This window comes from Semicossyphus pulcher, unplaced genomic scaffold (genome assembly GCF_022749685.1).
Source record: "Semicossyphus pulcher isolate SPU_LCO1_2020_fin unplaced genomic scaffold, fSemPul1.0.p SCAF_7, whole genome shotgun sequence".
In the NCBI taxonomy this organism is placed as follows: Eukaryota; Metazoa; Chordata; class Actinopteri; order Labriformes; family Labridae; genus Semicossyphus; species Semicossyphus pulcher.
Window position 1 is genome coordinate 13,649,333 of NW_027211748.1, and position 22,257 is coordinate 13,671,589.

Genomic DNA, 22,257 nt, shown 5'->3' on the forward strand with positions numbered 1-22,257 from the left:
GTGTTGAGCTAAAATGAGCTGAGCTGTGTGTCCCTGGTCAGCCTGCTGCAAGTACTACTCTTTCCATGTCGTAAGGAATTTCTAGTTAAAGATATAAATGAGTGCAAAGTGGGTCAATCTGTTACTGACGTGGAGTCATGTCATTCAAATCCTTAACTTACCACTAAAAATTGACTTCTTTGTTGTATATTAACCATTACATTACCACGTCTTGGCCGTGCATGTCACCTGAATGTATACTGTAACCACTCAACTATTGTTCTGCTGTGTTTACATAAGGTGTTGCTTTGAACTGACATTAATATCTCAGCTGTCAGCACTTATACCTGTATATCAAATTATGTTTATTTTTGAGTTGGATAGAAATGGATTCTTTTGCAGAGAAGTTTCAGATTTCACGAAAGTAGGCTCTCTTGCTGCTACACAAGGTATTAAAAAAATAAAAAATAATTTACAGCTCATACAGAACTGGCTCATAGCAAACAGGTGACTCCAGCTCTATGGTCCCTACACTGCAGGGGGTATTAATGGATTACTTTATAATTTTAATAGTTATTCTGTTAATAACAAAGGTTTAAGTAATTTAATTTAAATTAAATAATCTGATGAAGATTATATTTAATTTTTAAGTTTTAATGCCTGCTGATTCTGTTGGTGTTTTATTGCTTTTTATCATCACATATACTGTACTCCACTGTAAAATAAAATATTTAGAATATTTGTATTCGATAATAAGAATACAAATATTCTCAAATGAGAAGTGTTTTATGGTGACATTTATAATGTGTGTTGAATTTAAAATTAATTCAACTTTATTTGATAGAGTGTTTCTGATCCACGATTTATGTGAGGTCGAAAGTCTCACTGCCGTGTTTTTCTACGGACAAAAATACGGGACGTACCGCAGTACTTCCTGTTTTGTTTTTCTCTCGCTCCGTGCCTGCTCGGGTCGGGTCGATATGGAAGAATATGCGAGGCAAGGAGACAACCACAGGCTCCCCGTGAAGAAACGCGGTTTCTCCGGACACTGGTGGACCTTATAAACCAAACAGAAGCAGCGGGCAGCAGTAACACCTGCCGCGGGGCTTCCGACACCCTCACTCCGCCTCTGGTGCCCGCGACATGGCTCTCAGCTCGGGAGGCTGGGCTCCTCCAGCCCCGGTCTCTGCCTCGTCCCAACAGGCTGCATGCGGCGGGCCCGCGCTGACGGCTTGCTGCAGCACTGTTTTAATGTCAGTCCGGGTGTCGGTGTGCCATTCTGGCATCCGGCCCCTGTGCCTCCCCGGAGCCGGCAGCGAGGCTCTGCGCCTGCAGCTCAGCATGGACCCGAGCCGGGCCGGAGAGTTCCGACTGGCGCTGCGAGATACGAGCGGAAACCGCAGTGTGGTGAGATGTCACACATACACCTGTGTGTTTAAGGCGCGTGTTGTCGTTAACCAGTCTGATATGGGTTTGAAGAACCAATTTCCGGAATCATATGTATATTTTATACCAACATAGGCCTGAACACGCCATTTTATGGGGAGCTGTCGGACCCAACATAAAAAGTATCACAGAATCACACGCTATTTCATTTAATGCATGTGGAAGTAAAAAATCTGCAACACCATCCAATACTTCCTCTAAAGTGTTATAAAGATCTTCTCTAACAGAAAGCAAAATAGGCTAAATATAAGCTGTCGTTCTTGGTGTGCTTCTAAACTTTACTCATCTGGCAATAACTGCTGTTTAAGCTTTTAACAAACAGGAAAACTTACAAAAAACAATACTGAAGAAAAGAGGGTTTTTAGTTTCACTTTCATTTTCAGTCTTCCTATATCCGCCACACAATCAGTTGCTTCATCAGACTTCAGCAGGGGAAATCCTTGAAATTGGCATAGGACTGAACTGATGCAGTAAGACTCTCAGCTGTCAGCACCTAACAAGACCCGTTTTCAGTCTTGCTTATAAGTCCGTACCATCACACTTGTTACCCTGTATTTATGTTCTTAATGGTTACAGAAACTCTAATAATTCTGCTAACCAGATAAAAGTGACACTAAGAAACCTGCAAAAACTTCAGTTAGACCTTGGTGGGTGTTAGTTGTAACATTTCAGTTGTGGCTTATTTATAACATTTGGAGCTTTTCCATGAGATCCTTGTTGACCTCCATGTTGACAAGTGTAATTGTAGATATATAGACAATAACACAGAGCTATTAGTAACAATATATAGCAGTAGTGGGTGTAAGAGAAAGTAATGGCATCCCCCGAGTCCACTGTCAACACAGATGAAAATGCATTTATCTGCTATAGATGCTTTAACACCAACTTAACTAACAGGGCTAAATGTTTGTTTGAAGCATCAGCAAGGAATAACGAATTTAAGTAACTGTAAATGTATGTAACTTATGTTGTTGCTTCAATATATAGCCATCAACAAGCAGGATTTGCAATAGGTCTGAGCCCAGTCTGACAAAAACCTAATCTGACTGACAAAGTTTGACAACGTAGAGCTAAGCCTGACAAGCTGCGTTTAAGATGAACGATATACACTCACTGGCCATTACATTAGGTACACCTGAAAAATCTAATGCATTTCAATACAGCAGCAGTGCCATGGATTCTGCTTTTATGAAGTTTAGTTTTTGTGGACTTAGCGGGTAGTGTGTAAATTCAATGATGTTTATTACTGAGGCCAGAGCTAAAGGTGGTGTTGTACTGAACTAAATTATATTGAGATGTGTCTCTAATTTTTTGTCCTCCCTACATACATGAGGGGGCCAGAGTATTAGAAACACCTCTGAATATAATGCAGCTCAGTGCAGCCCCACCACCAACTGTGACCTTGACGCTAAACCATCATTAAATTAACACAAAAAATGTTTAACATAAAAGCTTCAACATAAAAGCAAATCTTAGGGCTGAGCTGGTGTATTGGATTACATTAGATTTTTCAGGTGTACCTAATGAAGTGGCCAGTGAGTGTAGATATAATATGGAAGATAAAAACTTTAGCTAACAACATACTGTTCCTACTCCCTTCCTTTTCTTCCCCAACTATTAGTAAAGATCTGTGAGTAAAAAGTCTCTCCCAACCCTGTTTTTTGAAGGATTTACAATCAGCATTGCAGCCTTGTAGGGCTACTATTGTGATACCTGTTAAAGGGGCACTCTAGGATAACACTTCGATAAAGTTTAGGATTGAATTGTTTTTACAAAAAGGGACTAATGGAAGTGTCAGAGGTTTCCTGAATAGGGTTGTCAAGACACCAGAACTTAAAACATTGATACGATTAGAGATAGACCGATATGGTTTTTTCAGGGCCAATACCGATACCGATTATTAGTAGTCAAGGAGGCCGATAACCGATATTTGGAGCTGATATTCATTTGCAGTAAAAGTGAAAATATTGGAGTCAAAATTTTGAATAATACAAACTCCAACACTTAACTTTGTTTAAATGCCTTTAAGCACATGTTTATTAAACAAACAAAGTTAAATAAAATTAGCAAAGAAATGAACTTTTTCTCCTCTCCGCCGTGTGTGTGAGCACTCTGCATGCACAGCTTTCACTGCTGATTGTTACCCGTGCCATGGCTCTGCGTGTAACCAATCAGTGCTGTGGGTGGGACAATGCTGGAGACAGAGTAGTGACTGCAGACAGAGAGGCGCGGCTGCATCAGAGCCAAAATAACCCAGTTTTAAATTGAACTCTTATCGGCCGTCGGATTAAAAAAAAGGCCGATGCCGATATGCGTCAAAATGCCGAATATCGGCGCCGATAATCGGTACGATACTAGTAAAAAAAAAAAAGATATTCGATACTATGGCAACTATAAAAGAACTATTAGGTACCCCAAATTAGGTAATCTTCTTCTTTGATTTCTTCCTGCACACAGTGCTGGGACAGAATAAGTCACTGAACACAAAACCAGCTCATTTGACAGACTGTTTACAGTAATTAAAGGCTTAATGAGCAGGATTTTAATGTTTAAAATGTTTATTATTATTATTATTATTATTTGTAGAGATGCACGATAATATCGGCACATTATCGGTATCTGCAGATTATGGCTTGATAATGACATATTGGCAGGTATGTCATTTCTCTGCCGATATTTTCCGCCGTTAAAACAACGCTTTAATTATGATGATTCTCTAAAAAAGCTTGGAGAATATTACACTTTTATTTGAAATAAATGTTGCATACAAATTAATATGGCATGTTGTACATAACCTAAGTTTAAGTAGTTTCCTTGTATTGCCCAGCGAATATGTACATTTTAAAAAGCACTGTATTATGTCAATTCTGCTCTGCCGGTGGGCCCCTACAATAAGAGTAGGCATGATATAAATTCCACTACAGGGGAGACTTGATGTTCTCTGCAATGAGGTGGAAAAAAACATCTGCCTAATATATCGGTATCGATTTTAGCAAAAAGGGTTGGAAAATATCGGCAAAAAATCCAATATCGTGCGTCCCTAATTATTTGATAGACTATTGTTTAGACCAGTGGTTCTCAAACTGGGGTCCCCGAACCATAGCCTGGGGGTCTGCGAAATAAGTCAAATAAATTTATAATAATATATTATTATTATTGTGCTGTATCATTACAAACTGCATGTCTACAGATGAGGACCATTTGTGCCAATGAAACAAGCATATTGTGTCCATTACTCCCGCCCACTTTAGCTTTGGACCAATAGAAACTGACATGATTGTGACACATCATGTCAATCTGTCATGAATCACTGAACTCACTCAGGTCTCAACGAGCCGTTCCTGTTCCTGTCTCGCTACTGTTCATTTTTCTGAAAGCTTTTAAGATCAATTACTTGAAAAGTATAAATGCTGTCAAGTTGAGTCCACAAGCAATTTGAATAAAATGAGCCTCTGTTTTAAAGTATACAAGTGGTATTAACATGATTCAAGTTGAAATGTTTTTCTGTTAATCACTATGAAACAGGTCTGAAGTATTAAGGTTGATAAGTTTCACAATACAAATAGTTCCAATGGCATCTAAAGGTGCAAATGGTCGTAATCATATGCTTTTTCGGTATTAAGATTATAAGAGGGTCCTTGGAAAATGTTCTCCCTGTGAGGAGTCCCTGGCCCCAAAAAGTTTGAGAACCCCTGGTTTAGACCCATATTAGAATATAACTGTCTGTTACTCGACCACAGATTAGGGATGCACGATGTTGGATTTTTTGCCGATATCCGATATGCCGATATTTTACAACTCATTTAGCCGATTACCGATACCGATACCGATATTTTTTTCCCGAACACCTAATTGCAGAGATCATCAACTCTCTTCTGTATTGGAATTAGCGTACAGTATAATGGTGATACTCTTATCACATTTGTTACAACGGTCGGGGTGACGGGTCTTGAGATGGTTAATCAAGTTTGTAGTGTTGAAAGACTTTGCCTTGGCTCCTCCTCGCATCACCGAAGCTGAGCAGTCATTGCAAATAGCAGTTTTGCTGTCTATTTCGGACACTTTGAAAAACTTCCACACCACGGACGTTTTGGCTTCTAACTCTCTCATGCTGCAGGTAGACACACATGACCTCATCACGCTGCACCGCGCAGGTCTTCTTCGCGCCGGGGACATTGCGCCGAGGTCGGGCATTTAATCAAGTATGCAGCAGCCCATTATTTTATCGGTTAATTATAACGGCGGATATCGGCGTGTTGGCCGATAATATCGTGCATCCCTACCACAGATCTCTCTTTCTCTTTCTCTCTCCTCTCTCTCGCGGCAGATTCGGGGTGAAAACTGACACACGTAAATGTGTGTGGTTTTTTCAAAGGTCCGGTACCTTTCAATACAATCGAACGGAAAAAACAACGGAGATTTTATCGTTTTAAACGTGGTATGAAAAACATTCTGATCCTAAAACACTTCAAACAATAACCAGAATGCAAAGTGTCTAACATTTGACCCTCTGTGCCCGTTAAAAGCCCACACAGCATTTAAACTCTACATTCATAAGTTAATTAAAAGAGTCTCAGTTAGAATGTCTTTAAATGTCATGTCATGACATCATCAGGGTTACTCCCCTCCTCCTGAGCGACGTCAGACTTTTAACAGCTCCTTTTGACACTTGAACTGATCCTCATATGTACGATTGGACCCCTTTTTAAATAACCCAACATATTTGTTATGAACAGAGTTGGGTGTCCATGCTGCGTGTAACTGTTTGTATCCTTGTCCTTGTTATGACATGATGGATAACACGGTGTGTTTGCAGCTCTTTCAGCCCTTCATTAAGGGGCTATAACATCCATGGCCTTTACAACCTTACTGCAATATCTACTCTCTGTCTCTTTTTGCACACATGTGCTTGTTGAATGTCTCTAGAGGGCAAATCTTCTCACACACTTGTACAGTGCATAAGTCAGTGCCCAGAAAGTTAATGTGCAAATATTTTGATGACCCCTCAAAGTTTCTAAACGGGGTTAAAGTCCACTTTAGTTTCCTTTCAGCTGATCACATACATTGATGTAACTACAGTGCAGAACCCCTGGGACACATTTCATCACAAGTACCAGGTCTTTCTTCTCTCTCAGTATGATGGGTCATCACTGTCAGCGTCCACATCAGTCCTAACTGTCGACACACACGTTTGATCAAGTCTGAAGTTGACCGTTCGTTGCACTTTGCCTTTTTCACCTCCTCCTAACTTCTCTCCCAAATCTTTCCTTTGTTTGCCGAGTTCACTCTGTGCAGTCTCCCCAAAAACCCGACACGCTCCGAATCGCCTTTTCATCTCTGCAGAATCTCGAGTCAGACAGATTCTCCCCTGACGACGGAGAAGCTTCTTGATTTGCACGGTTTCCCTTTGATCCCGGCCTCTTTTAGCTCGGCTGTCTGAGCTGGCAGACTCTTCGTACACAGTTATTTCAGTGTATATACACAGTCTCTTGTAGGAGGCAAATCCCTCCATAACAGCCTTCAGTGCACTAATGATTCCCTCTGTAGCCGCTGTGAATGTTAGACTGCAGATTATGTTTAAAATCTCTGTTCTGCCAACTCACTCATTTATTCTCTTTCAGAATAACAAATTTACTTTCTCTCTGCAGGATTTCAGGGGATCATTTCCTTTTTTTATGCTGCAATCCTCTGAATACTGAATCGCATTTTGCACCCACATTTTGTATATCATATTCCCCCATGTTCCTGTCATATTTAAAAGACAAGGGAAAAGATTGTGTGAAATGTTCTGCCATGTATGCAACCATGTTTACAATCATCAACGATGGCTTCATTTGCTAAATCCTCAAACGCAGTTTTTCTTTGTTCCAAACCTAAAAGAAAAGTTAAATCAAGTGTTGATTAATCGATAAGTCCGATAAGGAAACTAATTCAGCTGTTTTTCAATCAGAAATGACAAAAATCCATCAGTTCTGCTTTGCCATGAAGTTGATTATCTTTTTGAATATGTTAATCAGACAAAACAATCTGCCTTGTTTTTCACCTTCAGTTCATTGCAGAGTTTGACCTGCGCTCGGTGCAGTATGAGGTCAAGTCCTCTCGCAGCCATGAGATGCGCCTTGCTGCTCCGCCCCACGACTGCATCCGCTTCAACTTCCGCTGCGACCGTGAAGCCGAGGAGTGGGCCACCGTGGTGATGTCTTCACTAAGGGAGGCACACAGAGGTCAGTTTAACAGCTATTTATTTTTATTCCTTGACCTGCTTTTTCTGTGACCAACTGTGTTCCTGGTCTGAAGGACCGGACAAGTGTTATATTGTATAAGGTAATAGATTCATTCAACTCTCTTCCTCTCATTCATTATTGTAACAATCACTCAAACAGGGCTCATATTAGTCATGTGCGATACTTGTTTTACTGGCTCGGGAGTCATGAGTCCTCACCTCCACTAACACGTTCACTGACTCACCCCTCCGACCCGCTACCTGCCACTGCAAACTCCGAGTTTGAGGCGAGACCACCGTATATGCCTCGCCCTGTGAGAAAAACAACTACTTTGGTGCTTGTTTCAACTCAGTTACTCCCACAGTCCGTCGTCCCGAGCTGAATGTCTGACTCATGTTACACGAATCACCCACTCAGTCATTCACTCAGTAACCAACTCTCCAAGCTCTGGGTAACTCGTAAACCCGACTCTCTTTAGTCAGTGACTCACACAAACTCGACTTAGTAAAAAGAGTGGAACCTCCCATCTCTAGTTCATACCAACTGATAGATTGGATTAATCATTACTGAACAGCAGATGGAGGAGGATGGATGAAAAACAGCCTTAACTACACATCTGTAGATGTAACTTTATGGAGCTAAAAACATTGCTTCGCTTCCGCTCAACACCATTTTTACATTACATCTTGTGCATTTATGTCAAATATGTAACCGTGTTTATTTGTTTGTTCCTGTTTAATAATGTAGCAAACAGACATTTACAGCAGTGCCCTGGTGGTGTTTGTGTGTCATAACTCTCTCTCTCCCCAGCGTCCCCATTTGGGATAAATAAAGCCAAATGTAGACTGTTTGTAAAGACACCATTTTTGCCTGCCAGGACATATTAGAAGGACAAACAGGTGTCCTCACACATAGAATGAGGGGACCAGAAGTATTGGAACTTAAGCTGTTTAGGCTATTTATCACTGCCTGATACATATTATAGGAGCGCACAGTCAAGGCGGTTAAACGACCTTGCATGTGGACAAAACTTAGAACTACGAGACTAAACAGAGCTTGTAATGGTACCATTATTTGCTACAAGATTAATGTGGCAACTTTAAATAGGGACACTAAGATTTAAGGAATAAGTAGTTGAGGGCACTGTGTGTGTAATAAATACACATAAGGGAATGCCTGAGTTTGTCTGCGACCTGAATGCACCGTTTATACAGTCATCAGTGTGGCTGGAATAAATACTGATATGGGTTTCAAATGTGCTTAAAATGTGGTTGTCAACAAAGTTTCTTGTCTCTCCTCTGACAGTTGCAAATATAAACACATGTGAATCAGACGGCAGACACACAGCAGCAGTAGCAGCTACAGAGCAGTGGAGCCCGGCCTCGCTGCCGCTCACCGGTGGGTATCTCTGTTTACACTTCTCTCTGCTGAGAACATGCTCTAAAAATGTCAATTCTCATCCCTGCCTCTTTGTTTGTGTTTATTTTTTTTTTAGAGGAGCTGTGCTTGGAGCTCGCCGGGGCGATAGAAGCAGGTGACACTCAAGCGGCCTCGCAGCACGCCGCCGCTCTGGCCCGTCAGAAAGCGGTGCTGACGATTCAGCTGTCTGAGAAGAGCTACGCAGAGGGAGAGATCAGGTGAGGGATGGAAAGTGTCGAGGAGTCATTTCAGGTCGCTGTGACCGTGTTTTTTTAAATTCACGGTGCTGTATGTGTGTTGCAGTTTAACGGTGGTCGTGGAGGATGTATCGTCATCCTGTTGTGTCACGGTTAAAGTATTTCCTTACATGACAGTGGCTGCACTCAAGCAACAGGTTAGGAAACTGTCAATAAAGGAATAATTAAATAAGTGTAGCGAGTTCTCGTTCACTGACTCCCTCGCTCGTTCTTCAGGTGTTCCTCGAGTACGGTTTCCATCCCCGCGTGCAGCGCTGGGTGATCGGTCAGTGCCTGTGCACCGAGCCGAGGTCACTGGCCTCCTACGGGGTGCAGAAGGACGGCGACACGGCGTACCTCTACCTGATCTCTGCCCGACAAGCACGCATTACCCGGCAACTGTTCCAGCAGGACCTGGAGAGCGCCCTCCTCGCCCCTCCTCTCCCGCCGGGCAACGGCCCCACCTCGCAAGACTGGAGGGGCTACAGCACCCTGCCCCCGAGGCTAACCCACAACAAACAGGGTGAGCATCCTGTCACAGTTTATGTATTATGTGTTAGGTTTAAAATCAATACAGGGTGAACAATGTTGGATCTATAGGCCTTAACCTGATCTCAATCCATCTGTTAATGTGGCGCTTCCAGCAGACGATCACTAGAAATGTGCCTGGTGATGTATGCGAGACTTAAGTAAATTCTTAACTGCAAAAAACTATTTTTTGTCAACTTCTCTCGGCCAAAAAGGAATATAATTCCCACAGTGAGAGAATAGTGGCAGCACAGCACACTCAAGTCCATGTTTTATCAGAGATTCTTAAATCTTTTTGTGAATAACGAGGTCATCAAAAAAGAGGTTTCTTTATTCTCAGACTTTTTGTAGTATTCTTTGAAAGTCACTGAAATTTAATTCCATTCCATTCCTACATTGTTCCTCCCATGTGAATCTAAACACTTAACCCTGCAGCCATTGATCAACTTCAAACACAGCGTGCTCGAGTGCAGCAGAAACACCAGAAAAGAATCTCTACAAATATTTCCTTGTAAAAACTTCTGTAAGAGAAAGTAGAACTCTGCAAACTTTCTTCTTTTGTTAACTTCAGGGAGCACAAGCGGAGGAAGCGACAGACCGGGCGACGTCAAAGATCTTCTTGACATTGAGAATCTGCAGCTGAATGATCACACCCACAAAGCCAGTAAAACACAGGTTTGTTGGCAGAATACACTTCTGGTGAAACACTAGACACAAAGGCACAGTTTAAGTTTTCCCATCTTTGTCTGTGTACTGAATTTAAACTAAAATGTACTCTGTGGAGTTTTCGACCTCTACGAGTGCTGTGGAGTCATATTTATTCAAGAGTGAGGCAATGTTTCTTTAATCTCTTGCACACACACACAAAAGGATGTCAGTGAATGAGAGAGCGCACACTGAAGATGTTAAACACAATCTTGCCAATGGCCTTGCCTATTCCTCTTATTGCCAGATGGTGGCGGTAACCGGCCAATAATGTATCAATAAAGGCGAGGAAGTTCAATGCTATGGAGGGAATATGGATGAGTATAATGTTAGTGGGGCTGCACGGTGGTGCAGTGCTGTCGCCTCACAGCTAGAAGGTTCCTAGTTCGTACCCCGGTTCGGACGTAGAGGGCCCTTCTGTGTGGAGTTTGCGTGGGTTCCCTCCGGGTACTCCGGCTTCCTCCCACAGTCCAAAGACATGCTCGCTAGGTTAATTGGTGACTCTAAATTGTGTGAGTGTGAAAGGTTGTCTGTCTCTGTGTCAGCCCTGTGATTGACTGGCGGACAGTCCAGGGTGTACCCCGCCTCTCGCCCAATGACAGCTGGGATAGGCTCCCGCCCCAGCAACAGGATATATATCAGTATTATGAGGAGGGAATGTTTAATGGGGCTCAAAAATACGCATTATGTGTTTTTGGTCAATATTTAATAACAGTGTCAAAATCGAACATTAGCGAATAAAGCTAAATGTGATCATATTGAATGGAATATCAGTAGGGATGCACGATATTATCGGCACGTTATCGGTATCGGCCGATATTGGCTTAAAAATGAACTATCAGATATCGGCCAACACGCCGATATCCACCGATATAATTAACCGATAAAATAATGGGCTGCTGCATACTTGATTAAATGCCCGACCTCGGCGCAATGTCCCCAGCGCGAAGAAGACCTGCGCGGCGCAGCATGATGACATCACGTGTGTCTACCTGCAGCATGAGAGAGTTAGAAGCCAAAACGTCCGTGGTGTGGAAATTTTTCAAAGTGTCCGAAATAGATAGCAAAGCTGCTATTTGCAATGACTGCTCAGCTTCGGTGATGCGAGGAGGAGCCAAGGCAAAGTCTTTCAACACTACAAACTTGATTAACCATCTCAAGACCCGTCACCACGACCGTTGTAACAAATGTGATAAGAGTATCACCATTATACTGTACGCTAATTCCAATACAGAAGAGAGTTGATGATCTCTGCAATTAGGTGTGCGGGAAAAAAATATCGGTATCGGTAATCGTCATCTCCACGGCTGGGCCTGTCTGCTTTTAAACTGCAGTGTACCAAGGACAGGCTGAACAACACGTTTTCAGATTGGCAGGTTTGAGACGTCACAAACCTAAGGAGCCAATCCCGTTAATGGACGGGGTGACGCTATGCATATCGTTAAGTGTAACTATGGCAACCACTTAGGAGATGCGCGAGGCCAGCTGTAACCGTCATCATTATTTTTGCAAACTCACTACTGACTACTAACGTTAACGTTACAACTACTGATTACTACATTTCAAGCTAGCTAAGTTTCAACAAGCTGCCACTCAACGATGGCAGAGACGTGTTTTGTTTTCGCTCTTTGCCATGTTGGATGAATATAAACATGCATCATTTTTGAACTGGTTGCCAACAGTGAGATAATTGTAATCATTTTAGCAACATTACTTGTGAATCTTTAATCATCTCTGTTTAAACTCTGCTACCTCAGCGCTGGAGAGACTGACACAGAGGTGACAGAAATGTAACTGTGAACTTTGTCTGAGTTTGACTAAAAGTTTCTAGTTTGAATAGTTTGGACTTTCTTCCTCTCAGCAGACAGAGTGGGCTTGTCCCTCGTGCACTTTCATCAACAAGCCGTCGCGTCCGGGCTGCGAAATCTGCGCTACAGCCAGACCTGACACACACATCCATCAGGTACTGCATAACACCTCAGTCAATCAATACTTTGTACTTCTCTTTGTTTGATTTCCCCTCGGTGACGATCTTTTTATGTCTGATGTTGTCTCACACAGGAGAAAGGGAGGAGAGAGGACCGAGGAGAGTCTGGTTTAAGCAGCAGCTGACTGCCCATCGTCGCTGTCTGGTCTTCATGTCTCATCTCACTCACTCACACACACAGAAACACACACACACACAGAGTGAAGATGCTAAATCTGCCTCGTACATGTTGACAAAATACTCACATAAAGCCTGTCAAGTGCACTGAGAGTCCTCTGACAGCTGTCTGGCTGCTGACGACCGGAGCGTTTGAAGCACTGTAGCATGACGCAGAGCTGCACTGGCCGAGGCTCGGACAACAAACTGCAGACAGAGAGCGTCGGATATGACCGTATATGGACGTGACCGTGACATACATTTGGACTGACCTCTTTGTTATTTATTTTACAGGGTGTGTGTGTGTGTGTGCGGTGCAAACAACACAGGCGGCCTGATATTTATTTTAGGGGAGGCAGATGTGATGTAGGCTCTTTCATCATTTAATTGCAGCTGAAAAGAAGAGGGACTTTCAGTTCGTACCAACTGTGAAGTGAGAGAAAGGTGAAGCCTTGTGCACTACCCTGCTCTGTGTGTCAGTGTGTCATCTGTTGGTGCCAAAATAATGTTCAAAGTCGTGGCCGAGAGGAAGCGGTGTGTCACGTTTACAGGGTTGTCAAGTGCTTTTATTTTTTTATAACATTGTATTAAGTGTTTTATTTTTAACAAGATGCATTGAGTAATTGATGTACATTTTAGCATTTGATCTAATTTTCCTCAGATCCCTCTGAGCTGTGACAGCAATGGAATGACCTGTTTTCAGTACATCATACTGTAAAAACTTGCATTAGCTGAATAAACATAATGGAACTTAACAAATGCTACAGGTTTGTTCTTCAGAGATACAGAAGTTAATTAAAATAACTGTTAGATGTTGTACTACTCATCCTGGGATACACTTACATGTACTCATGTGGGGCTCTGGAGAGATGATGCCATCATCCATCATGTCGTATTAGAGTTATTGTACGTTTCTGATTTGTTGACAGCATTCATGTCAACACCCCCGTCACAACGACTATTTTTCTGATATATATTATTAATATGGACAACTCGTATCAACCAAAGTTCGGGGTTAATTTCCTCAAACCACCATCTAATGTTTTTTTTATTGTCTGTATTCGAATTCTCACACAAGTAACAACCAGTAATACAATCACCTTGATGACGTGAACATTTACAAGTTGTAAAAAAAAGTGGGTCTTTCCATTTCTATTTATTTCACAATAAGGTCGGATGGGGTGTTTTCAAAAGAGGCTATTGAGTAGATGTAGATTGTGGTGTTTATGGAGCGTGAACCTCCGTAACAATACAGATACGGTCACTGATTCTTACCACTCTTATTTTCAGTGGGTCTATCCTGAGTAGGCCAACTTAAACCTGATGGGTTTTTTTCGAGTGGCTCTCTGCTGAATTAACTTTTGCACATGAAATTCAGTGATGTGATACAAACTCCTGCCAGTTGTTTCACTCTATTCCACTGATCTACAGTTGGTGGTATTGACAGGACAAGATATGCAACATTGCCCTGCAAAGGCTGGAAAAAAGAAGCTGATAAACAATTATACTATACAGAATTTTAACTGAATAAATCAGCTTTACACATTTCGTGAGTAAGAAAATGCATTCATCATATTAGCCCTTAAGGATACGCTCAATGCTGTTTGTCTGAATGTGAAAGTAACTTTAGTTTATTTATTAAGAGAACTCCAGAGGACACCTTAAATTAATGCTGTGTCATTTTAATCTGTAATTTCTTTGTGTTTTCATCATGGTGTGGATACTTGTTGTATTGCGCACCGATTGACTCACCAAAAATAGCTATTAAGTGTCAAAAACTGAGCTCCATCCTTTTACAGATTTTGTACACAAAAAGCAGGTTTAAATCGACACTGTGTGAATGCAGGTAACAATGTTGCTCATACTTCTTATTTTGTCTATTTGTGATCATGTAATGTAATTTATGCTAAAATGTGTCCATGAGCATCCTTTGTGCAACAGCTATTGTGAACTGCAGTAACTATTGAAGTGATGTAATTTATTGCTGTTAGATAGAAAAACACAGGAACCAAACCTCCTTTCAGTCTTTTAATTTGGCCTTTATAAATAGGAAATAAACACATTTCAAACAAAGTTATCAAAACAAGTATAAAAATATTAGATGTAGCAATGGCTTGTTCAAAAGAGGCAGACATCTTGAAGCAGGCAGACTGCAAACAAACAGCTTTTTCATCCATCACCATCCTGCCTGAAAAACTTAGTTCAAAAAAAAAAACAGTGCAGAATTTTTCATGAACCACCAACAAATGCATTTATAAATAAATCCTTAAACCAAATTATTTTACAGAAAGCAACCCAACGATAAAAGGTATAGTTCCTTGTGAAAAGATCATCCCCTCTTCTCTTTTCAGTGAGCTGTAGAGTACAAACCCTCGGAAGCAGACAGATGGCCGCACTTGTTATTACTTTTATATTGCTGTTATTTTAAGATTACGAGTTAATTATTTCAGTATCTAAGGGTAACAAAATATTAAACTCGTATTTATGGTCTTTCTTATCTTAGATAACAGCCCTAAAAATATAAATGCAAGTACGGCCTTTCTCGGCTTCTGAGCATAACAGTCCATTCAGCTTAGTTTGTCGAGAAAACCAGATTTTCTCAAATATTTTAAGAATGAAATACTTGGAGGTGATATCAAAGTACCAACCAAATGTCCAAGAGAAAAAGGGGAATCACAGCATTCTTTCCAAGTCAACTTGGTCTTGTACGATCTCCTCCGTGTGAAGACAAACCTTACAACAGAGGGTTTTGTGTTACTCTGTCACTGGCCTTTACTTCCAGAAGAGGATGTTCCAGAAAAGCAGCCAGCAGGGATAGACCAGCAGCGCTATGAGAGGGTAAACTAGAGAGCCGTACAGGCAGTGGTCCAGGATGCCCTGGGAGATGACTGACAGGTAGAGCAACCAACCGTCTTGGAAGCTGACGGGCACCTCCACCAGCTCTTGATAGAAGAAGACAGAGAAGAGGAGCGTGCAGGCCGGGCTGAGGATGACCAGGATGAAGGCTGACAGTGCCCTGAGATGAGAAGAAGAGGGGATTAAGGTTTTCTTTAATTTGACCGACATGTGGCAGTGCAGAGCGACAATGCGTGTGTGAGTGCAGGGGTGTTACTTTGGTACGTGGGGTGTGATGAAGGCAGCCACAGGCACCAGGGTGAGGGCCAGGATGAAGCCCAGGGAGAAGTTGATGAGGGCGGTACAGCCCAGCAGGACAGCCAGGTACAGTACGGCGACCAGCTTTAGGACCCTCCAGCCCTGCTCCGTCCCCTCGCCTGACAGCAGCCTTCAACAGACAGCAAGAAAACAGCTCACTCTGCTGCATCACAGAGCTCCTGATGGGGTTCAAGTTACTAGCTTTGCTCTTGGTTTCTACTTACTGCTGTGCATGGATTTAGCTAGTTTATGCCAGAACTATGAGCCAAAGGAGGCGATAAGATTAATTTTTAATGTTGTCATTTTAGAGAGTTAGCTGAAAATACTCAATTTACATGTGATGCTCTCTTAAGACCAAGAAAATACACAATAAAAAGTTTATAAAAAAGAAAAAAGTTCCCCTAAAAAAGACTGTGCAGGTGTAAGTAGCTACCTGTTTGTGTTATGAGGCAAAGCCAGGCCCGCTGTGTACACAGCGATCGCTGTCAGGACCACAGCCTCGGTCTCTGACACCGGGAAGTGTTCCACGGCCATCTCCTGGAAACGGATGGGCAGGGTGTACAGAGCCGCTCCAGTCAGGTGGCTGATCACCAGAGGAGTCAACACCGACAGCACCCCTGGACTGGACACCTGAGAGGAAACACATTTAATAAAAGTGATGATTTAAAAACTCTAGATGGAGCTCTGAACTGTTTGTTTTAATGTTTGCGTCTAACCTGCTCAGTGTCAGCGACTCCATCCTCTGTTCTCGGTGGTGGACTTGAAAGCTGAACCCACAGGTCTAAGGCCTGTATCATAGTCAAGGGTAGATCTGATCAATAGCAGTGTAAAAGTCTTTGCTTCTCTATGTCTAATGTTAAGATTGTATATAAGTGAGAGTGAAGTAATTGTGAAAGGATACACGGAGCAGCAGGATAACAGCGAGGAGGCCGAATGCCGGCATGTAGTAACCAATGGAGACAAAGTGAGAGAGTGACGGCATAAGGTAGAAGAAGTAGGACTGGTGCAGGCGCTCTAAGAGGTTATTCAGCTTACGGTACATTCCCTCCAGGAGCCTAGAAGATATTCATAAAGTCACAAAATTAAACAATAATTTAAGTCATTAAATGTCAGAATATGAAGGTGAGACCTACACAGAAAAACATCCAAAAGAAGTCAGTATGCGTTTGCTCTGACCTGCCAATGGTGGTGGCGTCAGTCTTGTACTGACGGAAACTGTTGACGCCCCTGACGGTGGCAGCCTCAATGTGGTATCGCAGGAAGAGGCCATGATCCCCCCAAGGCCGCCCACTCGCCTGCTTCATCACCATCAGCATCATGGTCTGCACTGAGTGGCTGTAGCCAGAAACACTGTCCCAGTCGTTCCTCTGCAGCTGAAAACACATCAACAGAGAAGTTTAATAAAAACTACCCCCACTTCAGTTTATACAACAACTCTGCAACATCTCGTCACAGGCCTTCACCTTGCCCTGGATGGTGCAAAGCACTCCGATCTTCTGACAGAATGCATAGAAGAGGTTGGCTAAATCCAGGTTGGGAAGCTGGCCGTTGAGGCCTTCCAGTACCAGGTCCATACTGGTGATGACATCACTGCTGAGCTCCAGGGACAGAGCGGCCTGGATGGAACCACCACGGCCTTGCAGTGGGGACCAATCCATTCCTGGATGCACCATTACAGAAGAGTGTGGCATGAATAGAGCTTACTTCTGATGTATGAAAAGAATACAAAAAGTGATATGTGTTGATTTGTTTTGTATTTGGTGTAATGCTGGTCATACCTGTAGTGTTGGTGTGGTGGTAGCCTTCCAGCCAGGCTTGCATACCGATCAGATCATGCTCATTGACAAGGAAGATGATGTCCTTTGCCCAGTAAATTTGATCTATAGAGGAACACAGCGGCCATAAGAACATGAAATGCCACTTCAGTGTGATTCAAATGTAGGAGAGGGCTGTGGGTTCTGTACTCACTCCTGAAGTACTGTGCCAAACCAAGTAGCAGCCCCACCGCCTGATTGTTATCGTTTGGACTACAGGAGGCACTCAGCACCAGGGCTTCAGTCCGTGGAGCTCTGGGGGCCCGAAGGATCCCATATACATTTGTGCCTTTTACCATCTAAGGAACAAGAATAGAGTAAGACGAAGAGGGCCATGGAATATGCATATAAATACTATAATAAATAGAAATCAGTGAAAAAAGTGCCTTAATACAGATAATTACTTAAACTTACATATCTCTCTTTATTTTCATCGGGGAAGGGCAGAGTGCGAGAGAACCTCTGGGTAAACACCTCCAGCCCTCGAGCCTGCATGGTCTTCACCAGCCAGTCAACTGGCATCCCACTGCAGAGAAACAACCGATTAGTGGAATAGGAACAAATCTTGAAACATGCAAGGAAACTTTCAAAAATCATACTTTAAAAAGATTCATCCTCCCACATTAAACCAGTGACATTTATTAATTATTAATTAATCAAGTGATTAAATGTTTACCTACTCAAAACCTCAACATGCTTAGAGTGTTCATAATAATCCATCCTATTTGGTATGAAACAGTGCAGACCCTCCATGCTCTTGCAACCAGTCATCATCATAATCAAATAAGCAGTTGAAAACAGAGGTTTTCATTCATGTCACTTCGTCCATCTTTGTAGCTTTGTGTTGCTCACCCTACTTTCTTCTTATGAGCCGAGAACTCCCTGCCCGTGGCCAGCGCCCTCTCTCCTGATGGAAAGCGCTCCTCCACCATGGTCGACCCCATGGCATTCTCTGACATGTATGTCCGCAGAGTGAACGGCTCAAAAGCTAACCCCATGAACCAGGCCACACCCGCCATGTAGCAGACCACACTGAGATGAAAGGATGGAATCAAATGACAGAAATCATGCAAGTTATAAATTCAGCTTCGCTCAGATTTCATTTAGCCATATTAATCTTTCAGTGACTCACCATATTGGGGTATTGAGGCGGGTTAGCAGGCTGATTAAAGCCCGTCTTCTGTTTGGGTCGGACAGCAGTCCCATGTTGTTGTCTGTTGTAACGTAATAAAGCCTTGATACACTGGACCCTGAAGGGAACACTAAACTGTAACTATAGCTATCAACAACCGCAAAACAGTACACAATGTGTTATATTCATAACTAACGTTTTCATTTTCATTTGAAGTTAATTATATGGGTTTTCCCATTCAGCTCGAGATGAGAATTCGTGTTTTTCTGCCATCCATTGTCATATCATGTATTGACAGCTGTGGTTAGCCGGTGGCTAGTTAGCTGGCTGGCTGGATTCGCGATTTGCTAAAACATATTACACCCTCGTCCCCTGGGAAATGTAATTATTATTATAACTGTTACGTAGTAAATTTAAAACATTTCTAAACATGTTTGCTTAATATGTATTAAGACCTACCTCTTTCCAGTGTACAGCGGGTCACATCCACCTGCAGAGGTGGAGCTTGCTTACAGCTGCTGTTTTTGATTTCCTGGTTCCTGCGGGAACATTACTGCGGCGGACTGACTTCCGGCCATAACGGGATCAAATAAAATTAAACGGAAAAAAATAATATAAAAAAAATATAGAAAGAAATGTAATTACAAAGAAAACTAAAATAATAATCTAGCATAAAAAATAAAAAGAGAATTTTTTCTCGTAATTTTTAATTTCCAAGAAGTGATCGGTACATCGTGAAAGATGTTAAGTCTGATTATAAAATATAACATTTATTTCAGAAAGTTATGTAATTCCTATTTAATTTCTTCATACAAACAATGCTGATGTACACACATACTTGCATGTTAATCTTTAATAACTCCATTTCTTTTTTTGCAATGTTTTTTCTAAGGCGATATATTTTTGTTCCCATTAAGATTAAGAAAATTACCTTTAAATACTCAAATAAATTAACAAACCAAGAAGTACCACAAAAATATGCAGGGTTGACATATTTATTGTTATCTTCACCACATACACATTGTACAAAATTATAATTGCCTTGAATACATAAAAAACACTTTCACCAGGTCCCTCCCTCCTCGCTGCATCACTCTCCAGAGAGCACAGAAACTTCTTGCAGATGTTGTCGCACCACCTCATCCAGCACCTTGCTCACACCTTTACAAGCTGTCATGGCAGCTTCGATTAGAGTCTCCAAGTGATCCTGATGCAGTCTGGCGTCCATCTGCAGGAGAGCAATCTGTCCGCCCCGGGGCAGCAGCGCTAAGGCCAGAGAGCTCACGCCTCCACTTTCTTCTGCATAGCAAAGGTCAGCGAGTGGCGTCTCATCCACAAAACCGACTGTACAGGCACACACGTAGTCCCGCATGGGGATGCCAGCGTCAATCACGGCAAGTGTGGCAGCATTAACGCACACACTGTAGTTCCCTCCATCTGACTGTAGAATCTATTTGGAAAAAAATTACGTTAGTGTGTTCCAAACATGGTAATACCAACACTCTCACACATATAATCCACATCTCCCTGTTTAAAATTAACCTTGACATAGATGTCTATCTGAGAGCGTGGGTAGAGCTGGGTCATCACAGCAGCTTCAAACGTCTGCTTCAGGTGAAGGCTCATCTCAGTAGACTTGCGATCCCCGTGTGGTCTCCTCTTCCTCTCTGCTGTGCTGAACGTGGCCATGCTGTACTGACAGTTGATGATAGCTCGATCGTGACGAGTCCGACTGCGTGAACCTCGCATCTAGGGAACAGTCATGAATTAAGATTTTATTTGCTCTTTATAAATAACACTTGCCATAATGTGATACTCAGTGGCCATTTTAATAGGTACACCTGTAAAATCTGAAGTGATTCACAGTGTGAGAGGTATAGATTTAACTGTAAGGAAATCATTAAGATTGTAGTTTGCAAACATGTTGAACGGGACTGCATTATATTGACAGATGTGTCTAATGTTTTGCCCACCCTATTGACCAACATAAGGGAGGGAAGCATATAAGACACACATCTCAACATAATGCAGACCAATGCAAATCGACCCCAAACTACGACAACAAATAGGTGAGTGTTACCAAAATAAGGCATTACAAGCTACTTAAAGGGACAATAGATTGTTTAGGTGTACCTAATAACGAGCTAAAATATATGAATTAACATTGTCATATTCATTTAAACCAAGCAGGATTGCAATTCTAGAAAATGACTATATAGTCGGCTTATAATGTTAAATTAAAGGAGCGGATTATGTTGATTATGATTAGCCTTTAATTCGTTTTCTGCATCAGCATTATGGAAAGTGCTATTCCATGTTCAAAACATAAACAGGACAACGCAACATAACAGCAACAAGCTGCCTATACTGGACGGTGATGCACATGCCAACAACAAGCCCTTCTCAAAATAATAACCTGTTTAAGGCTGATGAAGACTGCACTGCTTTTCAATTATTAAACATGCTTGCAGCAGTGCTCTCTAGCTAATAACTCATGCTGCTCTTCTATGCCTCCTCAATACATGCTACTCACTTCATGTGGACCGTAAACCACAGCCAGAGCTTTGGTGTTTCCCTGCTCTAAATACGCGGAGCCGTCAGCCTGAGCGAACACACCCATGCGGGCCTGAACCTTCCGCAGCTCGGTGGCTTTTCTTCCATCTAATCGGTATCCCTGGTCAGACAGCAACTCCAAGCCCGCCATGTTTCCGCTAACTTCGACAACGAAACGCCCCACGTGCCTGACGCTGTACTACATTACCCATACACCAACTCCCTGGAAGAACTACGGTGGGTCGAAAGGCCCAAAATACAGAGTTTGTCTTATAAATGGAAAGGCAGTTTTTCCGAAGTTGCACCTGCAACAATTACGTTATGAATTTATGTATAATACATAACGTGTTTTCCTACTTAAAATGAGAGAGAAATAATGGATATTTTTTCCTCATCAGCAGAAATAAAACTTTATTGAATTTTTAAATCCCCTTAAAGTAAGATATGTATGTATGTATGTACTTGTGTCAGTCTGTTTATTATATACATTTATTTACATTTTGGCTTATAGTTTAAAACCTCTTGTTCTTTTCTCAGTTACATACGCCTCTTTTATATAATTTATTTTCTTTTTACTAAATTATGTTCCCTCCATCGTTGTCCCTCATTTTAAGCTACTCAATTTCTTATTTTTTAATAAATCAAAACATTATACACTTTATTTACCTGCTTTTAGGCAATTGCTGTACATAATTTAATTTATAAAAAATATGTTCATATTTTGAGTATTTCCATCCAAATAGGACAAACACAGCAATTTATTAACTATGACTTTGGGCAAAAAACTGAATGTATATTGTGATGTGACTATACCTACAGCAATGAAAGCAAATACAGTACTCGTCTTTTCCGAGGACCCCTGCAGACCCCTTATGATCCCTGGAGCACACAGTAGGATCCACTGTATTGCAACTAAGAAATCAAT

General features: G+C 41.9%; 3 protein-coding genes across 5 annotated transcripts; 1 reads left to right on the top strand and 2 right to left on the bottom strand.

Moving 5' to 3' along the window:
• The first annotated feature begins 921 nt into the window (after nucleotides 1-921).
• Nucleotides 922-13,425, top strand: sharpin (SHANK-associated RH domain interacting protein). Of its 2 annotated transcripts, none has more exons than XM_069685016.1 (9): nucleotides 922-1,386; nucleotides 7,475-7,649; nucleotides 8,955-9,047; nucleotides 9,145-9,286; nucleotides 9,372-9,462; nucleotides 9,542-9,827; nucleotides 10,404-10,507; nucleotides 12,399-12,500; nucleotides 12,599-13,425. In XM_069685016.1, exons 1-9 carry the CDS (start codon nucleotides 1,123-1,125, stop codon nucleotides 12,647-12,649), a joined length of 1,308 nt encoding a protein of 435 aa, XP_069541117.1. In that variant the 5' UTR covers nucleotides 922-1,122; the 3' UTR covers nucleotides 12,650-13,425. The 2 variants fall into 2 exon arrangements, with proteins under 2 accessions (XP_069541117.1, XP_069541118.1); XM_069685017.1 differs by having other exon boundaries at nucleotides 12,402-12,500.
• Nucleotides 13,426-14,700: 1,275 nt separating this feature from the next.
• On the bottom strand, nucleotides 14,701-19,307 carry gpaa1 (glycosylphosphatidylinositol anchor attachment 1). 2 transcript variants are annotated; one of them, XM_069685020.1, is made up of 13 exons: nucleotides 19,239-19,307; nucleotides 18,780-18,897; nucleotides 18,500-18,679; nucleotides 18,062-18,173; nucleotides 17,802-17,946; nucleotides 17,612-17,713; nucleotides 17,297-17,493; nucleotides 17,010-17,206; nucleotides 16,735-16,888; nucleotides 16,550-16,621; nucleotides 16,267-16,463; nucleotides 15,793-15,963; nucleotides 14,701-15,696 (listed from the first exon to the last, which is right to left on the bottom strand). In XM_069685020.1, the coding sequence occupies exons 2-13, from the start codon at nucleotides 18,851-18,853 to the stop codon at nucleotides 15,453-15,455; spliced, it is 1,845 nt and encodes a 614-aa protein (XP_069541121.1). In that variant the 5' UTR covers nucleotides 18,854-18,897; nucleotides 19,239-19,307; the 3' UTR covers nucleotides 14,701-15,452. The 2 variants fall into 2 exon arrangements, with proteins under 2 accessions (XP_069541121.1, XP_069541122.1); XM_069685021.1 differs by having other exon boundaries at nucleotides 18,780-18,861; nucleotides 19,239-19,303.
• A 462-nt stretch (nucleotides 19,308-19,769) lies between these two features.
• Nucleotides 19,770-21,489, bottom strand: exosc4 (exosome component 4). The gene is made up of 3 exons (XM_069685416.1): nucleotides 21,313-21,489; nucleotides 20,322-20,528; nucleotides 19,770-20,229 (listed from the first exon to the last, which is right to left on the bottom strand). The coding sequence occupies exons 1-3, from the start codon at nucleotides 21,481-21,483 to the stop codon at nucleotides 19,870-19,872; spliced, it is 738 nt and encodes a 245-aa protein (XP_069541517.1). The 5' UTR covers nucleotides 21,484-21,489; the 3' UTR covers nucleotides 19,770-19,869.
• Nucleotides 21,490-22,257: the final 768 nt, after the last annotated feature.